Source organism: Haliotis rubra, unplaced genomic scaffold (assembly GCF_003918875.1).
Source record: "Haliotis rubra isolate DU_JTF1 unplaced genomic scaffold, ASM391887v1 Scf293, whole genome shotgun sequence".
Classification (NCBI taxonomy): domain Eukaryota; kingdom Metazoa; phylum Mollusca; class Gastropoda; order Lepetellida; family Haliotidae; genus Haliotis; species Haliotis rubra.
The window spans coordinates 1,145,701-1,162,601 of record NW_025766961.1 but is presented as its reverse complement, the minus strand read 5'-3'; the positions used below and the strand labels follow the sequence as shown (position 1 = coordinate 1,162,601).

Sequence of the window (16,901 nt, the reverse complement as noted above, 5' to 3'; positions counted from 1 at the left end):
GGGAGGGTCTACATGAGAGACAGGAGCGATGTAAAAGTTACCAGTGTGGGAGGTCTACATGAGGAACAGGGATGATGTAAAAGTTCCACTACAGGGAGGGTCTACATGAGGAGACAGGGATGATGTAAAGTTCCAGTGTAAGGGGAGGGTCTACATGAGAGACAGGGATGATGTAAAAGGTCTCCGATGTAAAGGCCACCAGTACAGGGAGGGTCTGCACATGAGAGACAGGGATGATGTAAAAAGTTCCACTACACGATGTAAAAGGGGGAGGGTCTACATGAGGGGACAGGGATGATGCTGATGTAAAGTTCCAGTGTGCTTGGGAGGGTCTACATGACGAGACAGGGAACGATGTGTCCCACCAGTGTGGGGAGGTCTACAGGGATGATGTAAAAGTTCCACTACAGGGAGGTCTACATGAGAGACAGGGATGATAAAAGTTCCAGTGTGGGGAGGGTCTACATGAGAGACAGGGATGATGTAAAAGTTCCACTACAGGGAGGGTCTACATGAGAGACAGGGATGATGTAAAAGTTCCACTACAGGGAGGGTCTACATGAGAGACAGGAACGATGTAAAGGTACCAGTGTGGGGAGGGTCTACATGAGAGACAGGAGCGATGTAAAAGGTAGGCCCCAGTGTGGGGAGAGGGTCTACATGAGAGACAGGGGATGATGTAAAAGTTCCAGTGTGGGGAGGGTCTACATGAGAGACAGGAGCGATGTAAAAGGTACCAGTGTGGGGAGGGTCTACATGAGAGACAGGTATGATGTAAAAAGTTCCACTACAGGGAGGGTCTACATGAGAGAAAGGGATGATGTAAAAAGGTTCCAGTGTGGGGAGGGTCTACATGAGAGACAGGGATGATGTAAAAGTTCCACTACAGGGAGGGTCTACATGAGAGACAGGGATGATGTAAAAGTTCCACTACAGGGAGGGGTCTACATGAGGACAGGAGCGATGTAAAAGGTACCAGTGTGGGGAGGGTCTACATGAGAGACAGGGAATGATGTAAAGGTACCAGTGTGGGGAGGTCTACATGAGAGACAGGGGAAGATGTAAAAGTTCCAGTGTGGGGAGGGTCTACATGAGAGACAGGAGCGATGTAAAGGTACCAGTGTGGGAGGGTCTACATGAGAGACAGGGTATGATGTAAAAGTTCCACTACAGGGAGGGTCTACATGAGAGACAGGAGGGATGATGTAAAAGGTTCCAGTGTGGGGAGGGTCTACATGAGAGACAGGGATGATGTAAAAGTTCCACTACATGAGGGAGGGTCTACATGAGAGACAGGGATGATGTAAAAGTTCCACTACAGGGAGGTCTACATGAGAGACAGGGATGATGTAAAAGCTCCACTACAGGGAGGGTCTACATGAGAGACAGGGATGATGTAAAAGCTCCACTACAGGGAGGGTCTACATGAGAGGCAGGAGCGATGTAAAGGTACCAGTGTGGGGAGGGTCTACATGAGAGACAGGGATGATGTAAAAAGTTCCACTACAGGGAGGGTCTACATGAGAGGCAGGAGCGATGTAAAAGGTACCAGTGTGGGAGGGTCTACATGAGAGACAGGGATGATGTAAAAGTTCCACTACAGGGGAGGGTCTACATGAGAGACAGGAGCGATGTAAAAGGTACCAGTGTGGGAGGGTCTACATGAGAGACAGGGATGATGTAAAAGTTCCACTACAGGGAGGGTCTACATGAGACAGGAGCGATGTAAAAGGTACCAGTGTGGGGAGAGGTCTACATGAGAGACAGGGATGATGTAAAAGTTCCACTACAGGGAGGGGTCTACATGAGAGACAGGAGGATGATGTAAAGGTTCCAGTGTGGGGAGGGTCTACATGAGAGACAGGAGCGATGTAAAAGTTCCACTGTAGGGAGGGTCTACATGAGGGAGACAGGGATGATGTAAAAAGTTCCACTACAGGGAGGGTCTACATGAGAGACAGGGATGATGTAAAAGCTCCACTACAGGGAGGGTCTACATGAGAGGCAGGAACGATGTAAAGGTACCAGTGTGGGGAGGGTCTACATGAGAGACAGGGATGATGTAAAAGCTCCACTACAGGGAGGGTCTACATGAGAGACAGGGATGATGTAAAAGTTCCACTACAGGGAGGGTCTACATGAGAGACAGGGATGATGTAAAGGTTCCAGTGTGGGGAGGGTCTACATGAGAGACAGGAACGATGTAAAAGTTCCACTACAGGGAGGGTCTACATGAGAGACAGGGATGATGTAAAAGTTCCACTACAGGGAGGGTCTACATGAGAGACAGGGATGATGTAAAAGTTCCAGTGTGGGGAGGGTCTACATGAGAGACAGGGATGATGTAAAAGTTCCACTACAGGGAGGGTCTACATGAGAGACAGGGCATGATGTAAAAGGTACCAGTGTGGGGAGGGTCTACATGAGAGACAGGGATGATGTAAAAAAGTTCCACTACAGGGAGGGTCTACATGTGAGACAGGGATGATGTAAAAGTTCCACTACAGGGAGGGTCTACATGAGAGACAGGGATGATGTAAAGGTTCCAGTGTGGGGAGGGTCTACATGAGAGACAGGGATGATGTAAAAGTTCCACTACAGGGAGGGTCTACATGAGAGACAGGGATGATGTAAAAGTTCCACTACAGGGAGGGTCTACATGAGAGACAGGGATGATGTAAAAGTTCCACTACAGGGAGGGTCTACATGAGAGACAGGGATGATGTAAAAGTTCCACTACAGGGAGGGTCTACATGAGAGACAGGAACGATGTAAAGGTACCAGTGTGGGGAGGGTCTACATGAGAGACAGGGATGATGTAAAAGTTCCACTACAGGGAGGGTCTACATGAGAGACAGGGATGATGTAAAAGTTCCACTACAGGGAGGGTCTACATGAGAGACAGGGATGATGTAAAAGGTACCAGTGTGGGGAGGGTCTACATGAGAGACAGGGATGATGTAAAAGGTACCAGTGTGGGGAGGGTCTACATGAGAGACAGGGATGATGTAAAAGTTCCACTACAGGGGGAGGGTCTACATGAGAGACAGGGAGCGATGTAAAAGGTACCAGTGTGGGGGGAGGGTCTACATGAGAGACAGGATGATGTAAAAGTTCCACTACAGGGGAGGGTCTACATGAGAGACAGGGATGATGTAAAAGTTCCACTACAGGGAGGGTCTACATGAGAGACAGGGATGATGTAAAGGTACCAGTGTGGGGAGGGTCTACATGAGAGACAGGAACGATGTAAAGGTACCAGTGTGGGGAGGGTCTACATGAGAGACAGGGATGATGTAAAAGTTCCAGTGTGGGGAGGGTCTACATGAGAGACAGGGAGCGATGTAAAAGGTACCAGTGTGGGGAGGGTCTACATGAGAGACAGGGATGATGTAAAAGTTCCACTACAGGGAGGGTCTACATGAGAGACAGGGATGATGTAAAAGGTTCCAGTGTGGGGAGGGGTCTACATGAGAGACAGGGATGATGTAAAAGCTCCACTACAGGGAGGGTCTACATGAGAGACAGGGATGATGTAAAAGTTCCACTACAGGGGAGGGTCTACATGAGAGACAGGGATGATGTAAAAAGTTCCACTAAGGGAGGGTCCACATGAGAGACAGGGATGATGTAAAAGTTCCACTACAGGGAGGGTCTACATGAGAGACAGGGATGATGTAAAAGTTCCACTACAGGGAGGGTCTACATGAGAGACAGGGATGATGTAAAAGCTCCACTACAGGGAGGGTCTACATGAGAGACAGGGGATGATGTAAAAGTTCCACTACAGGGAGGTCTACATGAGAGACAGGGATGATGTAAAAGTTCCACTACAGGGAGGGTCTACATGAGAGACAGGAGCGATGTAAAAGGTACCAGTGTGGGGAGGGTCTACATGAGAGACAGGGATGATGTAAAAAGTTCCAGTGTGGGGAGGGTCTACATGAGAGACAGGAGGAGCGATGTAAAGGTACCAGTGTAAAAGCTCCCACTACAGGGAGGGGTCTACATGAGAGACAGGGATGATGTAAAAAGTTCCACTACAGGGAGGGGTCTACATGAGAGACAGGGATGATGTAAAGGTTCCAGTGTGGGGAGGGTCTACATGAGAGACAGGGATGATGTAAAAGTTCCACTACAGGGAGGGTCTACATGAGGAGACAGGAGCGATGTGTAAAGGTACCAGTGTGGGGAGGGTCTACATGAGAGACAGGGATGATGTAAAAAGCTCCACTACAGGGAGGGTCTACATGAGAGACAGGGATGATGTAAAAGTTCCACTACAGGGAGGGTCTACATGAGAGACAGGAGCGATGTAAAAGGTACCAGTGTGGGGGGGAGGTCTACATGAGGGAGACAGGAGCGATGATGTAAAAGGGAGGGTCTACATGAGAGACAGGAGCGATGTAAAAGGTACCAGTGTGGGGAGGGTCTACATGAGAGACAGGGATGATGTAAAAGCTCCACTACAGGGAGGGTCTACATGAGAGACAGGGATGATGTAAAAGGTACCACTGTGGGGAGGGTCTACATGAGAGACAGGGATGATGTAAAAGCTCCACTACAGGGAGGGTCTACATGAGAGGCAGGAACGATGTAAAGGTACCAGTGTGGGGAGGGTCTACATGAGAGACAGGGATGATGTAAAAGCTCCACTACAGGGAGGGTCTACATGAGAGGCAGGAACGATGTAAAGGTACCAGTGTGGGGAGGGTCTACATGAGAGACAGGGATGATGTAAAAGCTCCACTACAGGGAGGGTCTACATGAGAGACAGGAATGATGTAAAGGTACCAGTGTGGGGAGGGTCTACATGAGAGACAGGGATGATGTAAAAGCTCCACTACAGGGAGGGTCTACATGAGAGACAGGAACGATGTAAAGGTACCAGTGTGGGGAAGGTCTACATGAGAGACAGGGATGATGTAAAAGTTCCACTACAGGGAGGGTCTACATGAGAGACAGGAACGATGTAAAGGTTCCAGTGTGGGGAGGGTCTACATGAGAGACAGGGATGATGTAAAAGTTCCACTACAGGGAGGGTCTACATGAGAGACAGGGATGATGTAAAAGTTCCACTACAGGGAGGGTCTACATGAGAGACAGGGATGATGTAAAAAAGCTCCACTACAGGGATGATGGGTCTACAGGGAGATGAGAGGCAGGAGCGATGTAAAGGTACCAGTGTGGGGAGGGTCTACATGAGAGACAGGGATGATGTAAAAAGTTCCACTACAGGGAGGGTCTACATGTGAGACAGGGATGATGTAAAAGTTCCACTACAGGGAGGGTCTACATGAGAGACAGGGATGATGTAAAGGTTCCAGTGTGGGGAGGGTCTACATGAGAGACAGGGATGATGTAAAAGTTCCACTACAGGGAGGGTCTACATGAGAGACAGGGATGATGTAAAAGTTCCACTACAGGGAGGGTCTACATGAGAGACAGGGATGATGTAAAAGTTCCAGTGTGGGGAGGGTCTACATGAGAGACAGGGATGATGTAAAAGTTCCACTACAGGGAGGGTCTACATGAGAGACAGGAACGATGTAAAGGTACCAGTGTGGGGAGGGTCTACATGAGAGACAGGGATGATGTAAAAGTTCCACTACAGGGAGGGTCTACATGTGAGACAGGGATGATGTAAAAGTTCCACTACAGGGAGGGTCTACATGAGAGACAGGGATGATGTAAAGGTTCCAGTGTGGGGAGGGTCTACATGAGAGACAGGGATGATGTAAAAGTTCGTACAGGGAGGGTCTACATGAGAGACAGGGATGATGTAAAAGTTCCACTACAGGGAGGGTCTACATGAGGGACAGGGATGATGTAAAAGTTCCACTACAGGGAGGGTCTACATGAGAGACAGGAGCGATGTAAAAGGTACTAGTGTGGGGAGGGTCTACATGAGGGAGACAGGGATGATGTAAAAGTTCCACTACAGGGGAGGGTCTACATGAGAGACAGGGATGATGTAAAAAGTTCCACTGTGGGGAGGGTCTACATGAGGAGACAGGAGCGATGTAAAAGGTACCAGTGTGGGGAGGGTCTACATGAGAGACAGGGATGATGTAAAAGTTCCACTACAGGGAGGGTCTACATGTGAGACAGGGATGATGTAAAAGTTCCACTACAGGGGAGGGTCTACATGAGAGGCAGGATGATGTAAAAGGTACCAGTGTGGGGAGGGTCTACATGAGAGACAGGGATGATGTAAAAGTTCCACTACAGGGAGGGTCTACATGTGAGACAGGGATGATGTAAAAGTTCCACTACAGGGGAGGGTCTACATGAGAGACAGGAGCGATGTAAAAGGTACCAGTGTGGGGAGGGTCTACATGAGAGACAGGAGCGATGTAAAAGGTACCAGTGTGGGGAGGGTCTACATGACAGACAGGGATGATGTAAAAGTTCCAGTGTGGGGAGGGTCTACATGAGAGACAGGAGCGATGTAAAAGGTACCAGTGTGGGGAGGGTCTACATGAGAGACAGGGATGATGTAAAAGTTCCACTACAGGGAGGGTCTACATGAGAGACAGGAATGATGTAAAGGTTCCAGTGTGGGGAGGGTCTACATGAGAGACAGGGATGATGTAAAAGCTCCACTACAGGGAGGGTCTACATGAGAGACAGGGATGATATAAAAGTTCCACTACAGGGAGGGTCTACATGAGAGACAGGGATGATGTAAAGTTCCACTATAGGGAGGGTCTACATGAGAGACAGGGATGATGTAAAAGGTTCCAGTGTGGGAGGAGGGTCTACATGTAAAAGTTCCACTACAGGGAGGGTCTACATGAGAGACAGGGATGATGTAAAAGCTCCCACTGTGGGGAGGGTCTACATGAGAGACAGGGATGATGTAAAAGTTCCACTACAGGGAGGGTCTACATGAGAGACAGGGATGATGTAAAAGTTCCACTACAGGGAGGGTCTACATGAGAGACAGGAACGATGTAAAGGTACCAGTGTGGGGAGGGTCTACATGAGAGACAGGAATGATGTAAAAGGTACCAGTGTGGGGGAGGGTCTACATGAGAGACAGGGATGATGTAAAAGTTCCAGTGTGGGGGGAGGGTCTACATGAGAGACAGGAGCGATGTAAAAGGTACCAGTGTGGGGAGGGTCTACATGAGAGACAGGGATGATGTAAAAGTTCCACTACAGGGAGGGTCTACATGAGAGAACAGGGATGATGTAAAAGGTTCCAGTGTGGGGAGGGTCTACATGAGAGACAGGGATGATGTAAAAAGTCCACTACAGGGAGGGTCTACATGAGAGACAGGATGATGTAAAAGGTACCAGTGTGGGGAGGGTCTACATGAGAGACAGGGATGATGTAAAAGTCTACCACTACCAGTGTAAAAGGGGAGGGTCTACATGAGAGACAGGGATGATGTAAAAGTTCCACTACAGGGAGGGTCTACATGAGAGACAGGAGCGATGTAAAAGGTACCAGTGTGGGGAGGGTCTACATGAGAGACAGGGATGATGTAAAAGTTCCACTACAGGGAGGGTCTACATGAGAGACAGGGATGATGTAAAAGGTTCCAGTGTGGGGAGGGTCTACATGAGAGACAGGGATGATGTAAAAGTTCCACTACAGGGAGGGTCTACATGAGAGACAGGGGGATGATGTAAAAGTTCCACTACAGGGGAGGGTCTACATGAGAGACAGGGATGATGTAAAAGTCTCCAGCTCCACTACAGGGAGGGTCTACATGAGAGGCAGGAGCGATGTAAAAGGTACCAGTGTGGGGAGGGTCTACATGAGAGACAGGGATGATGTAAAAGCTCCACTACAGGGAGGGTCTACATGAGAGGCAGGAACGATGTAAAGGTACCAGTGTGGGGAGGGTCTACATGAGAGACAGGGATGATGTAAAAGCTCCACTACAGGGAGGGTCTACATGAGAGGCAGGAACGATGTAAAGGTACCAGTGTGGGGAGGGTCTACATGAGAGACAGGGATGATGTAAAAGCTCCACTACAGGGAGGGTCTACATGAGAGAGGCAGGAGCGATGTAAAAGGTACCAGTGTGGGGAGGTCTACATGAGAGACAGGGATGATGTAAAAGTTCCACTACAGGGAGGGTCTACATGAGAGACAGGAACGATGTAAAGGTTCCAGTGTGGGGAGGGTCTACATGAGAGACAGGAACGATGTAAAAGTTCCACTATAGGGAGGGTCTACATGAGAGACAGGGATGATGTAAAAGTTCCACTACAGGGAGGGTCTACATGAGAGACAGGGATGATGTAAAAGCTCCACTACAGGGAGGGTCTACATGAGAGACAGGAACGATGTAAAGGTACCAGTGTGGGGAGGGTCTACATGAGAGACAGGGATGATGTAAAAGTTCCACTACAGGGAGGGTCTACATGTGAGACAGGGATGATGTAAAAGTTCCACTACAGGGAGGGTCTACATGAGAGACAGGGATGATGTAAAGGTTCCAGTGTGGGGAGGGTCTACATGAGAGACAGGGATGATGTAAAAGTTCCGATACAGGGAGGGTCTACATGAGAGACAGGGATGATGTAACAGTTCCACTACAGGGAGGGTCTACATGAGAGACAGGGATGATGTAAAAGTTCCAGTACAGGGAGGGTCTACATGAGAGACAGGGATGATGTAAAAGTTCCACTACAGGGAGGGTCTACATGAGAGACAGGAACGATGTAAAGGTACCAGTGTGGGGAGGGTCTACATGAGAGAGACAGGGATGATGTAAAAGTTCCACTACAGGGAGGGTCTACATGTGAGACAGGGATGATGTAAAAGTTCCACTACAGGGAGGGTCTACATGAGAGACAGGGATGATGTAAAAGGTTCCAGTGTGGGGAGGGTCTACATGAGGGAGACAGGGATGATGTAAAAGTTCGATACAGGGAGGGTCTACATGAGAGACAGGGATGATGTAACAGTTCCACTACAGGGAGGGTCTACATGAGAGACAGGGATGATGTAAAAGTTCCACTGTGGGAGGGTCTACATGAGAGACAGGGATGATGTAAAAGTTCCAATACAGGGAGGGTCTACATGAGAGACAGGAACGATGTAAAGGTACCAGTGTGGGGAGGGTCTACATGAGAGACAGGGATGATGTAAAAGTTCCACTACAGGGAGGGTCTACATGTGAGACAGGGATGATGTAAAAGTTCCACTACAGGGAGGGTCTACATGAGAGACAGGGGATGATGTAAAAGGTACCAGTGTGGGGAGGGTCTACATGAGAGACAGGGATGATGATGTAAAGGTACCAGTGTGGGGAGGGTCTACACATGACAGAGACAGGGATGATGTAAAAGTTCCACTACAGGGAGGGTCTACATGAGAGACAGGAACGATGTAAAGGTACCAGTGTGGGGAGGGTCTACATGAGAGACAGGGATGATGTAAAAGTTCCACTACAGGGAGGGTCTACATGTGAGACAGGGATGATGTAAAAGTTCCACTACAGGGGAGGGTCTACATGAGAGACAGGGATGATGTAAAAGCTCCAGTGTGGGGGAGGGTCTACATGAGAGACAGGAGCGATGTAAAAGGTACCAGTGTGGGGAGGGTCTACATGAGAGACAGGGATGATGTAAAAGTTCCACTACAGGGGAGGGTCTACATGAGAGACAGGAGCGATGTAAAAGGTACCAGTGTGGGGAGGGTCTACATGAGAGACAGGGATGATGTAAAAGCTCCCACTACAGGGGAGGGTCTACATGAGAGACAGGGATGATGTAAAAGGTTCCAGTGTGGGGAGGGTCTACATGAGAGACAGGGATGATGTAAAAGCTCCCACTACAGGGAGGGTCTACATGAGAGACAGGGATGATATAAAAGTTCCATACAGGGAGGGTCTACATGAGAGAGACAGGGATGATGTAAAAAGTTCCACTACAGGGAGGGTCTACATGAGAGACAGGGATGATGTAAAAGTTCCACTACAGGGAGGGTCTACATGAGAGACAGGGATGATGTCTACATGAGAGAAAGTTCCACTGTGGGGAGGGGTCTACATGAGAGACAGGGATGATGTAAAAGCTCCACTACAGGGAGGGTCTACATGAGAGACAGGAATGATGTAAAGGTTCCAGTGTGGGGAGGGTCTACATGAGAGACAGGGATGATGTAAAAGTTCCACTACAGGGAGGGTCTACATGAGAGACAGGGATGATGTAAAAGTTCCACTACAGGGAGGGTCTACATGAGAGACAGGGATGATGTAAAAGCTCCACTACAGGGAGGGTCTACATGAGAGGCAGGAACGATGTAAAGGTACCAGTGTGGGGAGGGTCTACATGAGAGACAGGGATGATGTAAAAGCTCCACTACAGGGAGGGTCTACATGAGAGGCAGGAACGATGTAAAGGTACCAGTGTGGGGAGGGTCTACATGAGAGACAGGGATGATGTAAAAGCTCCACTACAGGGAGGGTCTACATGAGAGACAGGGATGATGTAAAAAGGTACCAGTGTGGGGAGGAGGTCTACATGTGGGGAGGGGATGTAAAACACTACAGGGAGGGTCTACATGGGAGGGATGATGTAAAAAGTTCCACTACAGGGAGGGTCTACATGAGAGACAGGAACGATGTAAAGGTACCAGTGTGGGGAGGGTCTACATGAGAGACAGGGATGATGTAAAAGCTCCACTACAGGGAGGGTCTACATGAGAGACAGGAACGATGTAAAGGTTCCAGTGTGGGGAGGGTCTACATGAGAGACAGGGATGATGTAAAAGCTCCACTACAGGGAGGGTCTACATGAGAGACAGGAATGATGTAAAGGTACCAGTGTGGGGAGGGTCTACATGAGAGACAGGGATGATGTAAAAGCTCCACTACAGGGAGGGTCTACATGAGAGACAGGAACGATGTAAAGGTACCAGTGTGGGGAGGGTCTACATGAGAGACAGGGATGATGTAAAAGCTCCACTACAGGGAGGGTCTACATGAGAGACAGGGATGATGTAAAAGTTCCACTGTCGGGAGGGTCTACATGAGAGACAGGGATGATGTAAAAGCTCCACTGTGGGGAGGGTCTACATGAGAGAGACAGGGATGATGTAAAAGCTCCACTACAGGGAGGGTCTACATGAGAGACAGGGATGATGTAAAAGTTCCACTACAGGGAGGGTCTACATGAGAGACAGGGATGATGTAAAGGTACCAGTGTGGGGAGGGTCTACATGAGAGACAGGGATGATGTAAAAGTTCCACTACAGGGAGGGTCTACATGAGAGACAGGGATGATGTAAAAGTTCCACTGTGGGGAGGGTCTACATGAGAGACAGGGATGATGTAAAAGTTCCACTACAGGGAGGGTCTACATGAGAGACAGGGATGATGTAAAAGTACCAGTGTGGGAGGAGGTCTACATGAGAGACAGGGATGATGTAAAAGTTCCAGTGTGGGGAGGGTCTACATGAGAGACAGGGATGATGTAAAAGTTCCACTACAGGGAGGGTCTACATGAGAGACAGGGATGATGTAAAAGTTCCACTACAGGGAGGGTCTACATGAGAGACAGGGATGATGTAAAAGTTCCAGTGTGGGGAGGGTCTACATGAGAGACAGGGATGATGTAAAAGTTCCACTACAGGGAGGGGTCTACATAAAAGACAGTGGGGAGACAGGGATGATGTAAAAGTTCCACTACAGGGAGGGTCTACATGAGAGACAGGGATGATGTAAAAGTTCCACTACAGGGAGGGTCTACATGAGAGACAGGGATGATGTAAAAGGTTCCAGTGTGGGGAGAGGTCTACATGAGAGACAGGGATGATGTAAAAGTTCCACTACAGGGAGGGTCTACATGAGAGACAGGGATGATGTAAAAGTTCCAGTGTGGGGAGGGTCTACATGAGAGACAGGGATGATGTAAAAGTTCCACTGTAGGGAGGTCTACATGAGAGACAGGGATGATGTAAAAGCTCCAACTACAGGGAGAGGTCTACATGAGAGGCAGGAGCGATGTAAAAGGTACCAGTGTGGGGAGGGTCTACATGAGAGACAGGGATGATGTAAAAAAGTTCCACTACAGGGAGGGTCTACATGAGAGACAGGGATGATGTAAAAGTTCCACTGTGGGGAGGGTCTACATGAGAGACAGGGATGATGTAAAGGTACCAGTGTGGGGAGGGTCTACATGAGAGACAGGGATGAAGTAAAAGTTCCACTACAGGGAGGGTCTACATGTGAGACAGGGATGATGTAAAAGTTCCACTACAGGGAGGGTCTACATGAGAGACAGGGATGATGTAAAGGTACCAGTGTGGGGAGGGTCTACATGAGAGACAGGGATGATGTAAAAGTTCCAGTGTGGGGAGGGTCTACATGACAGACAGGGATGATGTAAACGTTCCACTACAGGGAGGGTCTACATGAGAGACAGGGATGATGTAAAACTTCCCGTGCAGGGAGGGTCTACATGAGAGACAGGGATGATGTAAAAGTACCAGTGTGGGGAGGGTCTACATGAGAGACAGGGATGATGTAAAAGTTCCTGTGCAGGGAGTGTCTATATGAGAGACAGGGATGATGTAAACATTCCACTACAGGGAGGGTCTACATGAGAGACAGGGATGATGTAAAACTTCCCGTGCAGGGAGGGTCTACATGAGAGACAGGGATGATGTAAAAGTTCCAATGCAGGGAGGGTCTACATGAGAGACAGCAACTCACCGGGTCTTTGATAGGCCAGTCTGGGAACCTGACTGTATCACACAGGTGTTTGAGGTAGTAGATGTTACAAAACAGCTCATTCTCTAACTGTGGGAAGTTGATAACTGGGATGGGACAGTACTGGTACAGGGCCCGAGTGTTGCTCTGCAGGCGTGGAGAGAAGTCAGCCAGGTGAGATGCTATCTTCTCAATCATTAGCCGTCTGTAAACATCGAGAAACATACTATATAACAGCATCATCAAGTCTTATCATCTGAAGCCAAATATGGAGATCTATGTTTATATCAATTCAAACAACACTTTGACAGCACACCTACTTGTTGTCAACCATTTACTAATAATCAGCCATAGACAAATGGTGAGACAAGAGTTATATCAACTCAGTTTAATAGATTGCACCCAATTATTTTATGTAAGTAAGCCTGTTATGACCTATATTATACTTTAATTTAGGCTAATTAAATTAAGACACCATACAAACTTGTCTATTGTGATTTTATCAAAATCTCCCTCCAAGCATCCAGTAAATATTTCAAGAAGTTTCATGCCAGTCTAATGATTAGGAATACGTATTCCGGTCTGTTTAGTCATTTGTATCAACAATGAATCAGATTCTTTTCTTACTTAGTAAAATAGATAGAGAAGCAAGACACTGGGCTGCGGGGGTTACATTCTGCAACCAAGGTTAGCTCTGGCCCAAAGTCCCTACATTGTTGTACCTACTCTGGGACATCCCCAGCTATATTTAAGAAATTAATCATTCTGCTCTTGTTAATAATATTGAAATTAGTCTCTAGTGACTCGGGCCCTTAGCTGACTAATTCCCCGTGAAAAAAACAGCTCACCATTTGGAAGGTTTTGAACAACAGAACCACACACGCAGTACCATATTATGGCACCATAATAGTCCTAAGATACCAATGACATTCTTCATTTTGGTAAAAACATTCATGTAGGTCAAGCAAAGGGTAAAGAAGCCAGGAAGTAACCTCATCTGTTAACAAGTAAATTCCAAACCATACTGACCTCATTTCACTGTTCCAGATAGCCTCTGGTGTGTCAAATTCTCCAAGGAAGATCTCAGAAAACTTCTCAGCAGAATAGTTTTCTAGGTAGCACACCATTGCTTCAGGTACTATATGACCACATATACTTTGAAGCATTATGTCTGACGTCTTGTTCTGGAGTAAGAACAAGAAGACAAAGTCATCAATATCCCCCGCAATGGCAAAATACTCTTCATGATTATGTCTACGAGTTATGATTATGTCAAATATTTTGGTGTGTATATAGAAAAGTGGAAGGAGAGTAAAGCAGAAAGCAGCACTATCACCAATTTCAGTCAAACTTGTTGCCATGGAAATGCCAAAAATATTTTATTCAGAATTCCCAAACTACCAAAAGGCACCAGTACACCACCAGACCAATCTATGTGCCAAGTTGGTGAAGAAACATTGAACGGTTTTAGAGTTCTGCTCCGGAAAAGAGCACTACTACAATTTCAGGCTAAGTCAAACTTGTTGCCATGGAAACGTCAAAAATATTTTATTCAGAATTCCAAAACTACCAAAAGGCACCAGTACACCACCAGATCTATCTATGTGCCAAGTTTGGTGAAGAAATAGTGAACGGTTTTAGAGTTCTGCTCCGGAAAAGAGCACTACCACCAATTTCAGGCTAAGTCAAACTTGTTGCAAAATATTTTATTCAGAATTCCAAAACTACCAAAAGGCACCAGTACACCACCAGATCTATCTATGTACCAAGTTTGGTGAAGAAATATTGAACGGTTTTAGAGTTCTGCTCCGGAAAAGAGCACTACCACCAATTTCAGTCTAAGTCGAACTTGTTGCCATGGAAACGTCAAAAATATTTTATTCAGAATTCCAAAACTACCAAACGGCACCAGTACACCACCAGATCCATGTATGTGCCAAGTTTGGTGAAGAAATATTGAACGGTTTTAGAGTTCTGCTCCGGAAAAGACAAATGTGCACGGACGGACGAATGGACGCACGGACGGAGTCCATTTTAATACCCCCCGAAAAACGCGTTGCGGGGGATAATAACAGCATATGCACCTCACATGAATGCTAACTTGTTCCGTGATAAAATAAGCTGAACAAAATTATATATTAAAATATATACTGGACAAAAGTATCTATTTATATATGTAAAATGTAAATAAATTTGATCATGAATTGAAATCTGCAATTAGTAATGAAAAAATATAGAACATAACAACATTAAACATGACAATATAATTTATGTAACATATGTTATATTTCGGATTACACTTTCTTTGTACAGATTCTAGCACTTTTGTTGGGTTGAGTCCCATCCGGGATTCGCACCCACACCTTCAGAGTCAGGCACCTAAACGCCGGCACACGTCAGCTGCCTAACCAGCTCAGTCACTGCATCTTCCACAAAATAGAGGTCAGATAACTGGTAGTCTAGACTGTGGACTTTCTGTACCCCTCTGATAAGTGTAAACTGGAATGGCTCCCACGGACTAAAGCAATGAATAAACAATGCGATTTAGAAAGTGGTCAAATGTAACATATGTTATATTTGGGATTACACTTTCTTTGTAAAGTACAGATTCGAGTAATTTTTGTTGGGTCCCATATGGGATTCGAACCCACACCCTAATTGCCAGCACACAAAGTCAGCCGTCCAACCGGATCAACCACCATGGCTTCCATAAAACGGAAGTCGGACGGCTCCAATTTCTAAATGGCATTGTGTATCCATAGCTTTCGGCCGTGTGAGACGTGCCAATTTACACTTATCAGAGGGGTACACAAAGTGCGCAGTCTAGACTACCAGTTGTCCGACTTCCATTTTGTGGAAGCCACTGAGCGGGTTAGGTTACCTCTGTCCCATGTTCCCAAGAACAGTTAAAAATAGCTCACCTCAAATAGACCACTCCTCTTGCATATGCACCAGCAACCCACGTTACCAGCGGTAGCTCATCACTCTCTCCATTTTCAAGGCCAAAAGGTAAGTTTGATAAAAGCCACATAATGGAGAAGTGGGGACAGTTGGCAGGGCATTAAGACTATGAATCATGATAAGTATAAAATATCATTTTGTCCCCGCAAAATATATATTTTCCTTACCTGACTCATACTAATTGCTTGCATATGATAGGTGGTGGGTTTTGGGGATTTTAAAGACATGCAAAGAATTACATTTCCTCTTGTCTTGGTTCGATCCATATGTTAAGAATAGGTCATAAACTTAACTGAATCATATCACTCATGCACTGCTTTACTTTGTAAAGAAGGGAAACATGACTCTCTGTCAGTGGTTATGGAAGAGATGGAGCAGTTGCCAGTTGAGTGGATGCTATGGCTCTGACTTGCGGATTGATGGCCATTGGTGGATCCAGTCCTGCTGTCTTGTAGATTCTCAGAATCACTGCTCTCAGCCAGAAGGAGATCGTTGTTCTAGATATTTCTGTAGATGTATTGGGTGACATCGGGATGAACAGTCTCCTGAACTTTCTTCTTCTCAATGCAGTTCTCTTTAGATATATCTTCAAAGCTCTGACTGGACATAATGATAAGTCCTGAATATCTTCAGCCCCGGGTAGTGCAGGGGTGTGGAACTGTCTATTAGGTTGCCCTGAGTTGGTTCTTTACAATATAGTCACATCTGAGTCCAAAAGAACTGCCGGATGATCACCCGTGTCAAACCTTGTTCGGCTGTAGTCAATCGCATGGATCTCAGACATCCTGGCGTCCGTGGCAAGTGCTTGGAGAAACATCGTCTTCTGAGTGAGCAACTCAAAGTCTGCTTGATGAAGGGGTTCATACGCATCGCTGATAAGATGTTGAAGAACTATATTTAAGTCCCATGCTGGTGCTTTAAACTTTATCTGCTGGTCTTCTAATTTAAAGGATATCAGCAGAGCGATGAGTTACAGAGCCTTGGTAAGCTTCACCCCTGTGTTCATCATGAGGACTGAACTTACAGCTGCCAAGTATGCAGCCAGTGTTGAGCCTTTAAGGTGTCTGGAAGCTCTAATATGACATAGATATCCCGCCACATGGGGATAAGTAGCCCTGGTCGACAGTCTATATATATATATCAAAAGCATGTTCCAATAAAACGGTTGATGTTCATCACTGTCCAATCTGGTAGCTTAGATTTGATCTTTTGCTGGTAGACCACTTCAGAAATATGTTTAGGTCCGATATAGAACTCTAAATT

At 46.8% G+C, this 16,901-nt stretch overlaps 1 protein-coding gene across 1 annotated transcript in view; it reads right to left on the bottom strand.

The window, feature by feature from the left end:
• LOC124282143 (dnaJ homolog subfamily C member 13-like) overlaps positions 1-16,901 on the bottom strand; it is a 303,611-nt gene that overhangs the window by 86,059 nt on the left and 200,651 nt on the right. The window contains 2 exon segments of the mRNA XM_046718113.1: positions 12,681-12,882; positions 13,707-13,861. Coding sequence (XP_046574069.1) covers positions 12,681-12,882; positions 13,707-13,861 — 357 coding nt within the window.